The 21,306-nt window shown below is 35.3% G+C and overlaps 1 protein-coding gene across 2 annotated transcripts in view; it reads right to left on the bottom strand.

Annotated features, from left to right (window-relative positions):
• The window catches only part of ATRNL1 (attractin like 1), a 765,538-nt gene that overhangs the window by 643,945 nt on the left and 100,287 nt on the right, over positions 1-21,306 (bottom strand). For both annotated transcript variants that reach the window (XM_047760605.1, XM_047760606.1), the window contains exon 9: positions 19,613-19,796. In XM_047760605.1, the coding sequence (XP_047616561.1) occupies positions 19,613-19,796 (184 nt within the window). The remainder of the gene's footprint in view (positions 1-19,612; positions 19,797-21,306) is intronic.

Here is a 21,306-nt window from a genome sequence, read left to right as displayed (position 1 = left end):
GCAATTTAACCCCTAGCCTGGGAACTTCCATGGTGCAGCCCTAAAAAAGCCAAAAATAAAAATAAAAAATAAAAAAACATACATATCCAAGAAGCTCAACAAACATCAAGTAGGAAAAAAACATAGAAAAAGCTACACTCAGATATAAAATAGTAAAAATTTTGAAGGCCAAAGATAAAAATTTTGAAAGCAGCAGGAGAAAGAAGGTTCTTTGTATATAAAAGAATCCCAATGAGATAAATAGCTGACTTCTCATTTGAAACAATAAGGCCAGAAAGCAATGGCATGGCATATGAAAAGCACTGAATTTTTTTTTTTTTTTGATAGGCAAGAAATAGATTTATTAGGATAGGACACTTGTGAGAGATGCAAGCAGGCAAGCAAGGAGGCTCTGCTCCAAGGAACCGGTGGGCTGGGAGTAACAGCTCCTCCTTGGTATCTGGTAAGGTACGTATGCAAATCGGCAGAAGGGCGGTCCTCAAAGTCTTGCCCTTGATCTGAATCTGAACGCCTCATCCCAGCCCCCACCCAACAACCTGCAGGTCCAGGGGGGCCTCGAATACCGTGAATTATTTTAAAAGAATTCAAGGATGCAGGGAGAGACAATGGCAACAAGGTGGAATAAGAGTTTCTGCCCTCATCTTCACACAGATGCACTGATTTCATCAACTACTCAGAGACCGAACAGAAGTGCCTTTGTGGGAGCCCAGCAGTCCAGCTGAGAAGTCCTAGCACCACTTGGAGCAAAAATTCCAAGAACAGGAGTAAAGAGAACAGTGTCACTTTACCACATCCACAAGGCAATGGTTCACTGCCAAGAGAAACTCCTTCAACCTGCTTTTTCTCCCATGGGGAAAGTGGGAGCCAAGTAAGTGCCTTCCATAGATAGCCAAGCAGGATGATGACCAAGAGGAGCACCCAAAACGATGACGGGACTGGCAAGGGAGGGACACAGGGGCTCAGAGCAACCAGGTACAGAACCAGACGAGGGCTAAGGTTTCTATTAACCACCTCAGGAACTACACCAAGAGGCCCACCCATGAACTTCACAGGCTACTTTACCTACAGATTCACCCCTACCAGCACACACATACTCCCTATGATCTATAAATCTCTCCCTCATGTAGCCAGCACCCCACACACACGCCTGCAGACAGCACACTTAAGCTTCTGTAGGTCATGCACAAACACACATATAAGGTTGCTCAACGTTGTTGCCTTTGCAGAATGTACATAACCTTCAACTCTTCAGACACAACCCTAGGGAAAATACATAAGGGACTCTCAGCACTAGGCCTGGCTCTGTAGGATAGAGAAACTAAAATTTCCAAAACATATAAAAATGTACATAACTCAATAGAAAAAACAAACTATTTACATTTTAAATGGGGAGAGGATCTGAACACACATCTTTCCAAAGAAGACATATAGATGGCTAACAGGTACAAGGAAAAGTGGCCAACATCTCTCAACAAGGAAATGCAAATCAAAACCACAATGAGATACCCTCACACACGCACACGCGTGCACACACACACACCCCTCAAAACCACAAGGAGCTATTGCCACACACATACACACACACACACCCTAGAATGGCCATTATTAAAAAGACAAGAAGTAACAAGTGCTGGTGAGAATGTGGAAAAAAGGGAACGCTTGTGCACTGTTGATGGAAATATTAACGAGCGCAGCCACTATGGAAAACAGTGTAGAGGTTCTTCAAAATACACAACTGCCAAATTAACAGCAATTCCATTCCTGAGTATTTATTCAAAGGGGAAAAATTATCTCAAAAGGTATCTGTACCCTTGTTCATTGCAGCGTTATTTACAATAATTAAGACATGGAAACAACAAAGTGTCTATCGATGCATAAATGGATAATAATATATGTAGAAAGGTAAATATTATTCAGCCATTAAAAAAAAGAAATTCTTGGAGTTCCCGTCGTGGCACAGTGGTTAACGAATCCGACGAGGAACCATGAGGTTGCGGGTTCAAACCCTGCCCTTGCTCAGTGGGTTAACAATCTGGCGTTGCCGTGAGCTGTGGTGTAGGTCACAGACAGGGCTTGGATCCCGCGTTGCTGTGGCTCTGGCGTAGGCCGGGGGCTACAGCTCCGATTCTCCCCCTAGCCTGGGAACCTCCATATGCCGCGGGAGCGGCCCAGAGAAATAGCAAAAAGACAAAAATAAATAAATAAATAAATAAATAAATAAATAAAATAAAATAAAATAAAATAAAATAAAATAAAATAAAATAAAAAGAAATTCTTGGAGTTCCCGTCGTGGCACAGTGGTTAACGAACCCGACTAGGAACCATGAGGTTGCAGGTTCAATCCTTGCCCTTGCTCAGTGGGTTAACGATCCAGCGTTGCCATGAGCTGTGGTGTAGGTTGCAGACGCGGCTCGGATCCAGAGTTGCTGTGGCTCTGGCGTAGGCTGGTGGCTACAGCTCCGATTCAACCCCTAGCCTGGGAACCTCCATATGCCGCGAGAGCGGCCCAAGAAAATGGCAAAAAGACAAAAAAGAAAAAAAAGAAAAATTCTTGCACTTCCCTGGTGGCCTAGCAGGTTAAAGCTTGGCATGGCCCAAAAAAAAAAAAAAGAAGAAGAAGAAGAAAAGATACCCTGCTATTTGCGACAACACAGAGAGACCTTGAGGGCATTACACTAAGTGAAATAAGTCGGGCAGATATAAAATCTAAAAAAAAATTGTAAATGAACTTATAGATCAGAGAACAGATTGGTGGCCATGGCAGGTGGTGAAAGATGGGCAAAAGGCACAAACTTCCAGTTATAAGACAAATTGGTTCTGGGAATATAATATACAGCATGGTACTTATAGTTAACAATACTGTATTGCATATTTGAAAGTTGATAAGAACTTAAAATTCTCATCAGCCACAACTCCAGGCATACTGACAGCTACCAAAAGCTGGAAGAGGCAAGGAAAAGAGTTTCCCCTAGCACTTCTGGAAGAGGCATGGCCCTGCTCACACTCTGATTTTGGATTTCTGGCCTCCAGGCCTGTGAGAGAATTATATTCCCATTGCTTTAAGCTATACAATGTATAGTAATTTATTACAGCAGCCATAGACAAGTAATACAAAGGACATCTTAAAAAAAAAAAAAAAACCTTCAAGCTAACATTATACTAATGGTGAAAGACTAAATGTTTCCCCATTAAAATCAGGAATAAGACAAAGATTTGTGCTCTTCTCACTTCTACTCACATTGTACTAGAGATTATAGAGAGGAAAATAGGCAAGAAAATGAAATTAAATGTATCTAGATTGGAAAGGGAGAAGGAAGACTCTTATTATTTGCAGATGACATGATCTTGTCTATAGAAATTCTACTAAATAAAAAAAAAAACTTCTAGAATTAATAAAGGAGTTTAGCAAGTTTGGAGGGTAAAAGAAAAATATGCAAAAGTAAACTGTATTTCTCCAAACAGAAATGAAAAATTCTAAGGAAAAAAATAAAGCATTTCAATTTATAATACTATCAAAAAGAATAAAATATTTAAAAATAAATTTAATGAAGTAAGCATAAAATTATACCAGGAAAACTAGAAAATATTGAGCAAAGAAATTAAAGACAGCCTAATTAAATGGAAGGATGTCCCATTTTCATGGACTAGAAAACAAAATATTATTAAGATGGCTGTACTCTCCAAATTCATCTACAGATTCAACACACTCTCTATAAAATCCCTGTCAGATTTTTTTAAATTAATAAACTAATTCTAGGATTATTGCAGAAATTCAAGGGCCCAGAATAGTCATTCAAAGAATTAGAAATTCAAAGAAAGGAAAAAATACTCTTTTCAACAAGTGGTGCTGAGGCTACTGGATATCCACATACGATAGTTAGAAACTGAACCCCTCTCTTAAAGTATACACAAAAATTAACTAAAACTTCATAAAAGACAAATTAAAGAGCTACAAATGATGAAAATCTTAGAGGAAACTATAAAAGTAAATATTCCTTGCCTTGGGTTAGCCAATAGATGTCTAGCATAAGTGACAAAATATACAACAGATAAAATGGTCTTCAAAATTAAAAATTTGGAGGGAGTTCCCATCGTGGCTCAGTGGTTAACAAATCCGACTAGGAACCATGAGGTTTAGGGTTCAATCCCTGGCCTTGCTCAGTGGGTTGGGGATCCGGCGTTGCCGTGGGCTATGGTATAGGTCAAAGACGCAGCTTGAATCCCATGTTGCTATGGCTCTGGTGGAGGCTGGTGGCTACGGCTCCGATTAGACCCCTAGCCCCAGAATCTCCATATGCTGTGGGTGTGGCTCTGAAATGACAAAAAAAAAAAAAATTGAGCTCCAAAGGACACTGTAAAGTGAAAAACAACAAACAGAATGGAAGAAAATATTTGCAAATCATATGTATAGGATTTACATATAAAGGATTTTATATCTAGAATATACTAAGTACTCTTATAGCTCTAGGAATAACTGTAATTAATAGAAGGGAATTTCCTCATCTTGATAAAAAAATTTATCAAAAAAATTATACTTAATGGCAAGAAACTAGATGCTTTTCTTCTAAGAAAAGTAATGAAGGCAAGATGTACTCTTTCATCACTCCTACTCAACATTTTACTGGAAGTCCTACCTAATGCAATAAGACAAGAAAAGGAAACAAAAGCTATACAAAATGGGAAGGAATAAATAAAACTGACTTTGTTCACATATGACATCATAACCTATGTAGAAAATCCCAAATAATCAACAAAAAAAACTCCTGGAAATAGTAGTTGACTAGAGCAAGATTGCAGGATATGAAGCTAATATACAAAAGTCAGTTGCTTTCTTACATACCAACAATGAACAGAGGATATCTGAAATAAAGACACAACACCATTTACCCAGCACCTCCAAATTTGAAATAGGTATAAATCTAGCAAAATATGTATACTATCTATATTAGGAAAGAATACAAAACACTAATGAAAAAAATCAAATAAGTAACTAAATGGATAGTCTATATACTTGGTTAGGAAGACTCACTACTGCCAAGATGTCAGTTCTTCCCAGCTTAGTCTATATATTCAATGCAATCCCAGTCAAAGTTCTAGCAAAAATAGACAACATAATACTGAAAGAGAAACACAAAGGACTGATACTATCTGACTTCAAGACTTATTATAAAGCTACAATAATCAAACGAGTGTGATACTAATCAGTGGAACAGAAGAGTGAGCCAGGAATTAGACCCGCGTACAGTCAACTAACTTCTGACAAAAGAACAAAAACAACTCAACAGAGAAAGGACAGTCATTTCAATAAATGGTACTGAAACAACTGGACATCCACATGCAAAAAAAAAAAAAAATCTCAACAGATGTTCTACCTTTACAAAAATTAACTCAAAATGAATCATAGGCCTAAATGTAAAATGCAAAACCATAAAACTCCTAGAAGATAACATAAAAGAAAACCTGGGTGGCCTTGAATTTACTGATGACTTCTTAGATACCTCGCCAAAAGCACAATTCATAAAAGAAAAAAAAATGGTAAGATGAATTTCATTACGGTTAAAAACTTCAGCTCTGTGGAAGACACATTCAGAGACTGAAACAGTAAGCCACAAATTAGGAGGCAATAATCGCAACAGATATCTGATAAAGAATTTGTATCCAAAATATACAAAGAAATCTTCAAGCTCAACAATTAGAAAACAGCCCAATTAAAAATTGGCAAAAGGTCTGAACAGATACCTTTCCAAAAAAGACACACAGATGGCAAAATAAGCATGTGAAAAAATGCTCAGCATCATAGGCCATTAGAGAATTACAAGTTAAAACAATGAAATACCACTACCTATTAGAATGACTAAAATTCAAAACACTGACACCAAATGCTGGCAAGGATGTAAAGCAACATTAAATGCGGGTGAGAATGAAAATCAGTATCACCACTCTTACAGACTAAATACACTCTTATAAAGCTAAACAATCTTACCACACAATTCAGCAACTGCACTCACTGGTATGTAACCAAAAGAGCTGAAAATTTATGTCCACGCAAAAAACTGCAAATGGATGTTTACAGCCATGTTATTCATAATTGTTGAAACTTGAAAACAACAAAAATGTTCCTCAACAGAAGACTGGATAAACAATTGTACCATATCCACACAACAGAATATTATTCGGTGATAAATGAAATGGATTATTAAGCCAAAAAAACATGTGGAGGAACCTAAAAGGCACATTGTTAAGTGAAAGAAGCCAATCTAAGAAAAGGGGTTATACTGTATGATTCGAACTGTACAACATTCTGAAAAAAGCCAAATAATGAAGACAGCAAAAATATCAGTGGTTCCCAGAGAACGAGGGTGATGAGCACACATGCCTTCTGAAGCAACTGGAACTATGCTGTATGATACAGTACTGGTAAAACACATCATTATGTATGGTGTAAACCCATTGGACCTACAACCAAAAGTAAATCCTAATGTAAACTACAGACTTTAGTTAATAATAATTTTTTTTTGTCTTTTTTTGCCATTTCTTGGGCCACTCCCGTGGCATATGGAAGTTCCCAGGGTAGGGGTTGAATCGGAGCTGAAGCCGCTGGCCTACACCAGGGCCACAGCAACGCTGGATCCGAGCCACGTCTGCAACCTACACCACAGCTCACGGCAGCGCCGGATCCTTAACCCACTGAGCAAGGGCAGGGACCGAACCTGCAACCTCATGGTTCCTAGTCGGATTCGTTAACCACTGCGCCACGACGGGAACGCCCATAATAATGTATTGATATTGACTCATAAATTGTAACAAATGTCCCACAGTAATGCAAGATGTCCATAACAGAGGGGCTTGGAGTGAGGAATATATCAGAGTACTTGGGATCTCTCCATACATTCTGCTCATTTTTTCTTAAAACTAAAACCGTTCTAACAAATAAAGTCTATTAATTAAAAGACAACAACGACTAAATAAAATGACGGCAATAAAATTACAGTTTTTCCAGATATCAAATCTTTTCTGTAACAAATAAACCCAAGCTCTAGTACTTGGTGAGCAGATAATTTTTTAAATAGGTGAATTATAAAATGGGATTCAGGTTTCTCACTTTCAAAAGGGATTTACAAATATAGAAGAGACTGAGGCTAAAATAAATGCTATGATGTTACATGACATCATTATGCAGTTTAGACACACAGGGTCTAGGCAGATGGGTATACACAGATATATACCCATTTCTATAAATAGGCATAGATATGTGTGAATGTGTTTGTAAATTTTCTGGCTCTACCTTCTGACAGCATCTGTAAACACATCAAAAAAGTAATAAGCATATCTAGTCCTCTAATCTTGGTTTTGTTTTTTTTTTTGGTTTTTTTTTTTTTTGGTCTTTTTTGTTGTTGTTGTTGCTATTTCTTGGGCCACTCCCTCGGCATATGGAGGTTCCCAGGCTAGGGGTCCAATCGGAGCTGTAGCCACCGGCCTACGCCAGAGCCACAGCAACGCGGGATCCGAGCCGCGTCTGCAACCTACACCACAGCTCACGGCAACGCCGGATCGTTAACCCACTGAGCAAGGGCAGGGACCCAACCCACGACCTCATGGTTCCTAGTCAGATTCGTTAACCACTGCGCCACGACGGGAACTCCTAATCTTGGTTTTAAATACCATTCTCTACTAAAAGGAATCCAGGCTCCTTGGGGAAATGACTGATTTCCAAAAAGAAAACTACAAGATGCAAATGGAAATTTTTTTTTTTGCATCTGTGCCAGAAATTGGAGAAGTTCAAAAAGAATTATAAGGGATATGCCTAAACAACATGCTGACCAAATATGGGACACCTTGAGCACCAAAATAAAATAACTGATTATAGAACACTGAATAAAATAATAATACATCAATTCATACTGATATAAGTGGACATAAAAATTAGGATATTTATAAGGAATAATATTAGAATATGACCATTTGGTAACCATCAGAGTAATAACTTTCTCACAAGAATGATCAATATATGCTAAAACGAATGTATAAAAGTTTAAAGGGGGAGTTCCCATCATGACGCAGTGGTTAACGAATCCAACTAGGAACCATGAGGTTGAGGGTTCGATCCCTGGCCTTGCTCAGTGGGTTAAGGATCAGGCATTGCCATGAGCTGTGGTGTAGGTTGCAGACGCGGCTCGGATCCCGCGTTGCTGTGGCTCTGGTGTAGGCTGGCGGCTACAGCTCCAATTAGACCCTTAGCCTGGGAACCTCCATATGTCACAGGAGTAGCCCTTGAAAAGGCAAAAAGACCAAAAAAAAAAAAAAGTTTAAAGGGAAACAATATTTACATAAAGAATCTCCCCACATGGTATTTATTAATTTTAAAAGAAAAAACTATATCTGTATAGTGGAGAAAACTGGAAAACCATTACTTTAACCAAGATATAAGAGTTAGGAGTTCCCGTCATGGCTCAGTGGTTAATGAATCCAACTAGGAACCATGAGGTTGTGGGTTCGATCCCTGCCCTTGCTCAGTGGGTTAAGGATCCGGCGTTGCCGCGAGCTGTGGTGTAGGTTGCAGACGCAGCTCAGTTCCTGCATTGCTGTGGCTCTGGCATTGGCCAGCGGCTACAGCTCCAATTAGACCCCTAGCCTGGGAACCTCCATATGCCACGGGAGTGGCCCTAGAAAAGGCAAATAGACCAAAAAAAAAAAAAAAAAAAAACAAGATATAAAAGTTAACCTCCACATGGATGTTCACATGAGCCTCATTTATCATATCCCAAAGTGAAAACAACCCAAATGTCCAACATCTGAGAGTGGATTAACAACATGTGGTATATTCATACAATGGAATATTATTCAACCACAAAAAAAATTAAACACAGAGACATACCACAGTGTGGAGGATCCCTGAAACAATTATGCTAAGTGAAAGAAACCAGACAGAAAAGGTCATGTATGAAGTGAAAGAAGCCAGACGCAATGGGCCACAAACTGCTCATTCCATTCATATGAAATCCATAGAGACAGAAATCAGTTTAGAGGTTTCCAGAAGATGGGTATAAGAAGGCATGAGATGACTTTTTGGGGTGATAGAAGATTCTGTAATTAGTGATAATGGTTGTATAACATTATGAATATATTAAAAAAAACCACTGAATTATATACTTTGAATGGTTAAAATGGAGAATTTTATTTTATATAAATTTTATTTCAGTAAATTTTTAAAAAAATAGTCATAGGAAGACACATTTTAGTATCTGACTAAAATGCAAGATCAGATGAACTCAGATTGGATCATTCTTCAAAAGAAAAGCTAAGATTGCTCCAGATTAAAGGAGACTAAAAAGCCATGACAACTAAATGTGTCCATGAGCACAATCTTGGATATGATCCTGGAAATGGTCCTACATTAGAAAACAATACCCAAAGCTGGCAAGGAAAAAAGCATCAAAACCTGAGAAGGACAATATAAAAAGGAAAATCCACAGGCCAATTTCACATATGAACATAGACGCAAAATTTATTAAGAAATAAAATTCAGGAGTTCCCGTCGTGGCGCAGTGGTTAACGAATCCGACTAGGAACCATGAGGTCGTGGGTTGGGTCCCTGCCCTTGCTCAGTGGGTTAACGATCCGGCGTTGCCGTGAGCTGTGGTGTAGGTTGCAGACGCGGCTCGGATCCCACGTTGCTGTGGCTCTGGCGTAGGCCGGTGGCTACAGCTCCGATTGGACCCCTAGCCTGGGAACCTCCATATGCCGCGGAGCGGCCCAAGAAATAGCAACAACAACAACAACAAAGACAAATGACCAAAAAAAAAAAAAAAAGAAGCAAAATTCAGTAATAAAGAAGTTCTATATTTTTCATTAAAAATATTAGGACAACTAGAAAAATTAAATAAGGTCTAAGGTTAAGTTAGAAAATTCTATCAACGTCATTTCCTAAATTTGATACCTATATGGTAATTATATAAGAGAATGTCCTATTTTTTAGTAAATACATTTAAAAATATGTACACTTAAGGGGGTAAAATTGAGCATGACACTCCCTATGACCAAGCATTTATAATTCTAAATACATAGTTTACAGTAACTTGTATATGAAACAACAGAAAACTAAAAAAGAATATTCATTCATGATAGGAAAAACTGGTGCACTCCAAACATCCATCCTCAGTAGAACAGAAAATATAAAAGGATCTATGTTCACACATTAAGGGTCTTTCACACAGAACAACTCTGCCAGCAATCCTACAAATCTGTCTCCTAGAGGCAAAAGAAATAAAAGCAAAAATAACCAAATGGGACCTGGTTAAACTTAAAAGCTTTTGCACAGCAAAGGAAGCCATCAGTAAAAGGAAAAGAAAACCTATGGAATGGGGGATGATATCTGCAAATGATACGACCAACAAAGGGTTAATATCCAAAATACATGAACAGCTCATACAGCTCAATACCAAAAAAAAAAAAAAAAGTCCAACCAAAAACATGGGCAAAAGATCTGAGTACAAATTTGTCCAAACACATACAGATGGTTAATAGTCCCAGGAAAAGATGCTCAGCATCACTAATTATTAGAGAAATGCAAACCAAAACAATATATCATCTATATCATCTCACACCTGTCAGAAGAGCTATCATCAAAAAGTCACACATCAAATTGGAGAGGATATGAAGATAAGAGAACACTTGTACACTGTTTCTGGAAATAAAAATTTATGCAGCCACTAAGGAAAACAGTATATAGGTTCCCCAAAAAAACTAAAAATAAAACTACCCTATGATCCAGCAATTCCACTCCTGAGTATATATGGGAAGAAAACAAAAACACTAATTCAAAAAGATACATGTACCCCAATGTTCATAACAGTACAATTTACAATAGCCAAGCTATAGAAGCAACTCAAATGCACATGAACAGATGAATAGATAAAGATGTGAGGTTTTATATATATAAAGATATATATATAAAGATGTGAAATATTACTCAGCCATAAAAAGGAATGAAATTCTACTATCTGCAATATGGACGGATCTAGAGAATATCTTGCCTAATGAAAAGTCAGACAAAGAAAGACAAATAATGTATGGTATTACTTATATGTGAAATATAAAAATAATACAAATGAGCGTATATGTAACACAGAAACAGATTCACAGATATAGAAAACTAGTGGTTATCAAAGGGGAAAAGGAAGGAGGAACGGGCAAATTTGGGGTAAGGAATTAAGAGATCCCAACAACTATGTATAAAATAGATAAGCAACAAAGACATACTGTATAGCATAGGGAATTACAGCCATTATCTTGTAATAACCTTTAATGGAGTATGATCTATACAAATACTGAATCATGATGCTGTACACCTGAAATTAATATAATATTCTAAACAACTACACTTCAATAAAAAAAAAACCTCTCATGTCCCCACCCTTCTTATCTACATTTACCCTATATCTCTCCTTCCTTTAAAGCAGAATTCCTTTTACAAAAACTGTCAGTACTTTACCCAGTTCCTCTTCTCCCATCCTGACTAAAATCCATGCCAATTAGAATGTCACTCTACCAGTCTCCCATTAAGATCAACAAAAAAACTCCAGTTTGCCAGAGTCCATGACTACTTCTCAATTCTCATACTACCTCACCTATTAGCAGCTTCTACCAACCTTCCCCTGTCCTTTGAAACACACTCTTGACTTCCAGGAAACCAGACTCTCCTGGTTTTCCTGCTAACTCATTAACTACTCAGGCTCCTTTTCTGGTTGTTTGTCCTTATCTCTCTGACCAGAAAATTAGTGGGCCCAGATCCCCAAACCCCTGCATCGAGCCACCTATTTCACACGCTCACTAGGATGTATCTAGATGAAGTATATCTAAAACTGAGCTTCTAATCTTCCTCCACACTGAAGCCACTCCTCCCACAGAACTCCTTGTCTCAAGGCCAGCTCCAGACATTCGGGTCTTCAAGCCAAAAGCCTGATTCATCGTTCACTCATCTCTCTCTTCCACCCTGTTTCCAATCCCTTAGTCCATCCAATCTCTGTTGGCTCTGCCTTTAAAATAGATTCAGAAAATCCAACCAATTCTCATCACCTGACATTGCCTTCTGGGTCCCAGAAACTATCATCCATTTCTTAGATTATTATGATATCTTTGTAAATGGTCATTTTACTTCTGCTCTTGTATCATGATCAGAACACAGCAGCCAAAGTGATCTAAGTCAGAGCATCTCACCTCTTTGTTCAAAACCCTCCACTAGCTTCCCATATCAGAGTAAAAGTAAAAGTCCGTATTCTTGACCTCTATGACTCTATACTATAGGGTTCCCAATTATCATCACTCTAAGATCATTTTATAACACTTCACCTCACCAATCTATGTCTACTCCAGCTATACTGGCCCACTTACTATTCCAAATGACAAGCATGTAACTATCTCAAGGTTTTTTGCACTAGCTTTCACTCTGCCTAGAACAGTCAGCCCTCAGACACTGGCATGGCCCATTCTCTAATCTCTGTCAGGACTATCTATACTCAAATGTGTTCTCAGTGATGTCTTCTCTGATCATCCTATTTAAATGCAACAACCTCAAAGTCTTTCCTCTTTCCATGTTTTCTTTTTTCTACATAGTACTTATTACCATTTTAAATACATTTCACTTATTTTCATTTTTATTGCCTCTCTCCCCCTATTAAAATTCAACTCCAGGAGTTCCATCCATGCTACAGTGGGTTAAGAATTTGACTGCAGCAGCTTAGGCTGCTGTGGAGGTGCAAGTTCAATCCCCGGCCCAAAGCAGCGGGTTAAAGGATCTGGCATTGCTGCAGCAATGGCATAGGTTGGATTCAGTTCCTGACCCAGGAACTTCCACATGCCACAGGTGCAGCCTTAAAAAATAATAATAGTAATAATAATAATAATTTTAAGAAATACAATTCCAAAACAAGCAGCTGATTTTTTTTAAAGTCTCTAAGAAAAGTGTACAATGCTACAAAAAAAAATGCAAAGTTCAAAAACAGACAAACTAAATGATTCACTTGCTTACAAACACATACAGGAGGGTAAAAACCTAGAGTGAAAAGTAAGGACACAATTAACACAGTATTAAGAATAAGGTAACTCTTTGGGGGAAAGGAGGGCGTGCCATCATGGAGCCAACATGAGGGCTTCTGGAGGTATAATATCCTCTTCTTGGCTCAGGTAGCTAGACTGCTTACTTCATTATTTTCTGAATTTACAGTTCTATGCTTTCACATACTCTTTTGTCCATACACAGTATTGCCCAGTTTATAGAGAGCGCTACAAAAAATAAGTACTATACATCTCAGAATTACCTTGAGATAAGTACTTCTTTAATTGATCAACATGTAATTTTAACCAGACAATCCAAAATCCCAAAATGTCATAACATATTGTAATGTGTATAAGGACAACAAATCTTTTCGCTTAAAAAAATATTTTTGTGTTCATTTTAATAAATTCTTCTACTGTACTACTTCATTATATATATATATATATTTATATTTTTTCCCATATACACATGTACCATTAAAATTTTTATTGAAATATAGTTTATTTATAATATTGTATTAGTTTCAGGGGACATGTACCATAAAATTTGAAATTATGTGTCTCTCTTACTAAGAATATCTTAGGTTTATTCCCAACATGGAGCTTGATACAGTCAACGGTTTTTGTTGAAAAGATTTCAGACACTCACTATGCAAAGAAATTATCAAGGATAAACACCATGAATAACACGTTCATCAGTATTTTGCAGACTGTAACTATGAATAGCATATTATCACTTTCCAAAATTTTTAACAGCTGCAATTTAGAAAAATCACAAAAACATTATAATTTAATAAAATAACTTTGAATACTTTAATGTAAAAGCAACTCTCATTATACCAAACTTAAGAAAGTTGAAGAAATAATTTCATGTAACCAGATTAGCATCATTATGAAAACATATTTCAAGTACATGTGATTTCAAAGATTTTTTTAGGTGCAGAAGTAACATAGTACCACAAAAGCATTATCACTGAACTCACTAATTTTCTTATTTAAGATTTCTAGAATTATAGTTGAAATCTTTTTTAACATGAAAAAAATGGAAAAAAATACCAAATGTACAATTATAGCTGTAAGTTACAAATGATAATGTTTAACATGTTCCTTATGTGTTAAAATGTATTGTGCACATTATAGGTTAAAGAAACACAATAGAGAAAATGACTTCAATAATAGTACAAGAAAATCTAAGGTCTATACTATAACAGAAAAGCCTTGATATAGAAGAAAAATGAAGGTATGGCCTCCTACTACAAGCTTTATAAACATATGTGTATGAAGAACGTTACAAGATACCTCATTTAACAAGGGGAAGAAATCAAGACCACGATGACCCTGGTACCCAAAATCACTATAGCAAACTTAGTGTCTTAGAAAAGCATAATATCAATTTAGTAAGACATCCTAACAATACAAAAGGAATTATTTTTGAGAAATGAGAATTCCTATAGAGGACTTTTTTCCCTCTCATTCTTCAAATGTAAAGAAGCCAGACTCAACTAGTCCTGAAGATGTGGGGGATTAGCAATGGCTTTGGATGTATCTAAATCTTTATGTCTCAAGCCTTTTCCAAAATGGCATAAAAAATTAATCTGGGTAACTATACATAAAAAATTGACCTTCTTTTAGTATTTCAAATTGCCATAAATCAGCATAAAATATTAAACATGAGAATCAAATAAAACACAGATCTCTATTTTTAAATAAACTTTAATGAAGTATCACATAGATGTACACCAAAAGGTACACAACTCTTAAAGGGTGTAACTATTACAAAGTCAACACATATCTGCAGCCACTCCAGTAGCTTCCCTGTTACCGATTCCAATCACTACTCAATTCTTCCTAGCCTTAAGGCAATCCCTGCAGCAACTTCTAAAACCACAGATTACTATTTTCTGGTGATAAACTTTATAAATTGGAATCATATACTAAATATTCTTTTGTGTCTGGCTTCTTTTGGTCAACATTAGTTTTGTAAGATACAACTGCACAGATGCATGCAGAGACAATTCTTTCATATTCATTATTGCATAGCATTGTTGTATAAATATGCAATCAATTTATTTGAACTGATAAAAAATATTTCATTTGTTTCCAATTATATACTATTACAAATAATGCTGTCATGAATATTCTTCTACATGACTGCAGTGCATACGCATATACATGTGCTGAATATATAACTAGAATAACTTTGGTGGCTGTATGGCTCATCTCTATCATGTTTGCTCTCTATTTCACTAATTTGTGTCCTAGCTCATATTCTCTTTCTTTTTCCTATCTTTATTTAATTTATCCTTTCTTTGGGATTAATCTGCCATTCTTTTTCTAACTTCTTGAGGTTATGTTAGACATATGATTTTCACGCTTTTAAAAATCTCTTCTAATAAATACATTCAGAGTTATAAATGTCCTTCTTGGCAGGATTATATTCATCATGATATTCAATACAAAATATTTTCAAATTTTCAGTATCATTTCTTTGACCAATTTAAGAGTTTATTAATTACAAACATCTTAAGAGTTTTTCTAGTTACTTTTATGTTCCTTTCACTGTGGTCAATTATTTTGTATGATTTCACTATTTTTAAATTTGTTGAGACTTGCATTAAAACCTAGTATATGGTAAATTTTAGAAAATGTTCCATATGTACTTGAAAACAACATATATTCTGCAGTCATAACAAAATATGCTCTCAAGTATCAAAGAACACAAAATTATTAATCATGTGATTCAAATATTTTACATATTTACTGGGTTTTTTTTTTGGTCTTCTTGTACTATCAGTTACAAAATTAACTGTGTTAAAAATATCACACTAGGATTGGTCCCCTGGCATTCTGTCAATTTTTGCTCTACTTAACACAGTGTTTGTAAGGTACATTTAAATTCAGAACTGTTTATTCTTCCAAGTAGATATCTGACTTAAGCTTTTATTTGCCTGATATTAGAAAAGCTATAACAGCATTGTTTTGTTTAGTGATTGCATTATATATATACACACATTATACATATACACATATATAATATAATATATATACGTGGATATATGTGTATCTTCCATCCTTTTGTTTCAACTCTTTTAAGTACTTTATACTTTTTATGTATTTTGTAAGCAGCATATGGCTGGGTTTTATTTTTATACTCAGTCCAAAAACCTTTAGTTTTTCAGTGGAATATTTTGTTTCTTACATTTACTGTAACTGGAATATTTATTTCCTCAAATTTAGTGTAATTACTGATTTATCTGGAGTTAAAATACCATCTCACTATTTCCTTTATGTGTTGCAACCTTAATTTGTTCCCTTTTCATTACTTTCGTGCCTTCCTCCAAATGTATTAAGTATTTTCACCTTTATTCACCTGTTGGATATTCAGTGTTTTATTTTTTGCCGTTAACTGATGACTGCAATATAAATCCTCAACTATCAATGTCTAAAATAAATTCACTTTTTATCAACTCCCATATGATACAAAGACCTTAGAATTGCTGAACTCCATTTATATTTCTTTCTGATTTATGTGCTGCTATAATCATGCATTTAAATTTTGTATAATTTAAGCCTCTATTATCATCACAGTATATTATATATAATAAATAACCATTTAGATTTACCGTTTTTGCTTCTCTATTTCTTCCAGTATATAGGATCATTTTTCTTCTACTTCCATAGCATTTCTTTTATTTATTTAGCATTTTCTTTCTTTGCTTTTTTATTTTTATTTATTTATTTTTTGTCTTTTAAGGCCGCACCAGCAGCATATGGAGGTTTCCAGGCTAGAGGTCCAATCACAGCTGTAGCCACTGGCCTACGCCACAGCCACAGCAATGTGGGATCCGAGCCATGTCTGCGACCTATACCACAGCTCATGGCAACGCACTGAGCAACCCACTGAGCAACCGCAGGGATCAAACCTGCGTCCTCAAGGATGTTAATCAGTTTCATTAACCAATGAGCCATAACAGGAACTCCCCTATTTAGCATTTTCTTTATTGCAAGTCTGCCGTTGTCAAATTCAATTCTTGTTTTTCAGGAAAGTCAATGTTTTCCTTTCATTTTTTAAGAGTTTTTCACTGGGTGAAGAATTTTAAACTGATGACTATTTTCTTTCAGCCATTTGAAAATACCACATCTTCTAGATTCCTTTTTTTTTTTTCCAGTTAAAAACTCAGTTGTCAGTCTTAGTGTTGCTCCTTGAAAGAGAAAATATCTTTTTTCCTCTCTAGTTGCTTTTCTCATCCTATTTGGGTTTTCATCAGTTTTACAATGATATTTCTAAGTGTAAGTTTCTAGGTACTTATCCTCCTTGGTACTCATAGAATTTCTTCAATTTGTGGCTTGATGTCTTTTGTCACTTTTGAAAATTCTTAGTCATTTAAGACTTCAACTACTGCCATACATTATTTTCTCACTCTTCTTCTGGACTCTAATTCCATGCATGTTAGAACACTTCCACATGTCCCTTATATTTCTTTTCCACTTTTGTTTTCCATTCTTTGTCTTTATTTCAATACAAGTATTTCCTTCTGTCATATCTTCCATTCCATTAATTTCCCCCTCAGCTGTGTCTAACCTGCTATTAAATATAGAATTCTTAATTCATTTAATGTATTTTCCATCAATAATTTCCATTTGATTTTTTAATAATAATTTCCAGTTATCTGTTAATATTTTATACCTTATATTTTAATTCCTTGATGATAAAATCCTAATCATTTTAAAGCTGCTGTTTGAAATACCATTATCCAACAGGTATATATCTAATGGCTGATTTTCTTCCTATTTTTTCTTTTTCTAAGCCTTATTATTTGCTTTGTACCAGATATTATATATGAAATAGCTTGAGGATCTGTATGATATTATCTTCCTCAAGAGAGGATTTACTTCTGCTCTGCCACTAGTTAGGCTACAAACAGACCACTGTAATCCACTGAAGACTGTGATGATTCAAAAATAGGCTAATCCTCACTCAGAAGTTTAGAACTTCAGTGACCAGACTAAATTATTAAGTGTGTATAGGGACCTCTCTTGCTTGGAACACTTGGAAATGCAACTTTAGTCTTCCATATTGATTAACAAAAGCTTTACTCAGTTTCTCAGTTTTCACGATTTATTGTCTCAAGGATAAAAGCTGCACAAAATGGTAATATCATCTCCCTAATCATTCAATCTCTCCTAGATCTTGACCAAAAAAATTCTCACTTTCTTTATAGTTCTCTGTAGCCTTAAAAAGATGTAATTCTATTTTTTTCTCAGTGGAAATAACAGTCTAAAATAATCCACTTCACCATTGAAAAAGAATTTGGAGAAATTATTTTCACACAACAAAAGAGCATATCTACTAAACTATAGTACTACATTTTATTAGACTAAAAAAATAATAAAAACTAGCAAAATTACCCAATGGAAAGTCTTCATTTTAAAAAATTCCATCTTTTATTTTTCAAATAAAGTAAAAATAAGAATATATGTTTGAAAGTGAAGGGGGTAGAACAAATCACAATTTGGTGGGAAGCTGTATTTCACTTAAACATGTAAAATAATTTTATATAAGTTTAAAAGAATGCTTAGTGTCTTAAAAGAGAAAAAAGGGTCACCTCCCAGGTCTAACAAAAGAAAATGAGTACAATAAAATTCTATTTTAAAACCTATATACCTAGAAAAATCAATAAATGAAAAATTAATATTTAAAATAAGATAAAGTTATGGTTATGAGTAAGCAATTCACTAAATAGAAAACACAAGTGGCAAAATGAACACATAAAAATATACTTATCCACTATAGTAATCAGGATACATACATTCAAATGTAAGATACCATTCACATCCACTGCACTGGCAAAAGAAAAACATGCTCACAATTACCAAGTGCTGCTGGGACTATGGAGCCACAGGAACACTCATAACCTGCTGCTTAAGAATTACATTATCATGGTGACTTGAAAGGCAATTAGGCAACATGAGGTAAAATTGAAGATGTGAATATTCTCAGAGCAATTTTACTTTACTTATGGACCCTAGAAACTCTTGCATAAGTGCATGAGAAGATCAATACAAGATGTATCATATGGCATTACTTATAACAACTATAAAGGAAAATTTACCTAAATGTCACCGCTTTGTATTTCATAGGAAATTAGATGATAAAACTGAAGAAATGCTTTTAAAATTTAAAAATGACAATAAAATGTGAGTGCAAAGAAGAACAAATCCCAGGACAGATAATGTCAAAGCTTAAAGTTATAGTGGTAATTAAAAAATGCTCATCTGAATGGAACATGATATCAGCACTTATGAGTAATGTATACAGAATAAGTATATCTATAGGACTGAAGATCATTTTAATGTCTATCATTTACAGTAAGGATGGCTATACAGAAAATGTATCATTTTGTGCCTTTGCTACATAAAAGAATGTCATTCATTGAAATAAAGATGGGAAAAAAGCCAAGAATATCTCCCTGAAAATATTTAATAAACACTACTATTATAAAAATATAGAACATAAGAGTGCCAAATTTCCCATTATACTGCTGCCCACTCTACTCACCAAGTCTTAGTGTTAACTTCGTACTTATAAAGGTCATCTACCAATCCATATTTGTTGCCTGGTAATGCTTTATAGCCTCCATGAACATAAATGGACTTGGTTATTTCATCATACACACTGGTATGGCCATATCCACCTTGAACAATAGCTCCTTTAGTTTCTGGAACAAGCCAAGTGTTGGATGCTGTAAGAGAAAGAAAATGAATCATCAGCTTCAAGTAGTATTTAAAAATAAAAATAATATACCACCAAACTACCAACAAGTTAATTCTAACACCACATCATATGAGTAAAGTATGCCTAATAATCATTTAATTAAAAATTATTAAATATGTGCTAATTATTACATTGGGTGGTAGAATTGAAGTTGAGTAAGACTGGCCTTTCTGTAGATTAAATTAAACTATGAAATACTGGAAACATCTAATTTTTGATGTGGAAGAGAAAAAGGGAAATTTTATTTTCACATATATTTCTGTTCTTGTAAATAACTTTAGACAAAAAATTTAACAAATAATTTATGAGAGCCTATTATTTGGCAGGCTACTCAGGCCCAGCATTTCTCAACCCATAACCTGGCAATGAAAAGCAACTAAGGCAGGCTTGTTCCTCCCCAAAATTGGACAGGATTCACATGGATAATCCTAAATGATCTTAGGGGCAACCACCAAAGATCCAACAAACACCTTTACAATAAGCAGACAGAGGAAGGGTTTCACTTCCACAACAGGTCTGGGACTGAAAAGGGAGATCCCACCACAAGACCTAAATGCTAAGCCTTCTTTTGTTGGTTGGGAGCCAATAGGATACCCATCCTCTAGTCCTGGAGTTCCTAACCAGTCACCTTTCATGTTTCTCCTTTGGTTGTCTTTTATACTATTTACAGGGTTTGTTGTTGTACTTAGTGGGATGGGGAGGGAGAAATTAGTCTACATCAACTTTTAAACTTTTTGTGCATTGATTTTTTTAACTCTAAGTTTCCTTAGTTGTAAAAGGATAGCATGAGTAGACCTTCCAAAGGGTTATTAGCACATGAAATAATGAGGCACTCCCTGAGACAGTGTATGCTCTATTAGATAATGATGCTATGGCTAAGATTGCTAGATTGCTTAATGCATCATTTTTTTAAAAAATGGGAATTCTCAACTCAATTATTTCTTATAAGTGTACATAAATTTATAATTTTCTCAAATTAAAATGTTAATAAAAATATATATTCACCTTACTAGCAATGGGAAGTTCAACATGAAATAAAATATCTCACTCAACCACTTTTCAAATATTTTAAAAAATTAAAAGTGTAAGAGCTACGGCACAGGTCCAACAGCAAAGTGAGTTACTCTTAAATACCACAGCAGTATTTCTCCAGGTTTAATGCTAGCAGTTTAAACAAGGAATGGTGATATGATAGTTTCAGATGAAAAATTAAGAAAATTGTTTTGCTCAGATAAAGGTGATTAACTCAAAGTGTAAAATTAAATATGATTCACATTCTCACTTTACTCTTATTATTACATTTGGAAATGAGCACATGCTAGAAGGATTCAGTTTGTCTCAGTAAACATTTAAGGTAACAAAATATTTGCCACCTCAGAAAAAGTATTTTCTTATAATTTGCATATTATATGCATATGCATGAATTTTGTTTTTAATTTTGTAATGTGCCATATCATATTCCCAATTTATAAAAAGTG

The sequence above is a fragment of the Phacochoerus africanus genome, chromosome 15, assembly GCF_016906955.1.
Source record: "Phacochoerus africanus isolate WHEZ1 chromosome 15, ROS_Pafr_v1, whole genome shotgun sequence".
Lineage (NCBI taxonomy): Eukaryota > Metazoa > Chordata > Mammalia > Artiodactyla > Suidae > Phacochoerus > Phacochoerus africanus.
The sequence above is the reverse complement of the archived record's forward strand: the minus strand, read 5'-3'. Positions and strand labels throughout refer to the sequence as shown.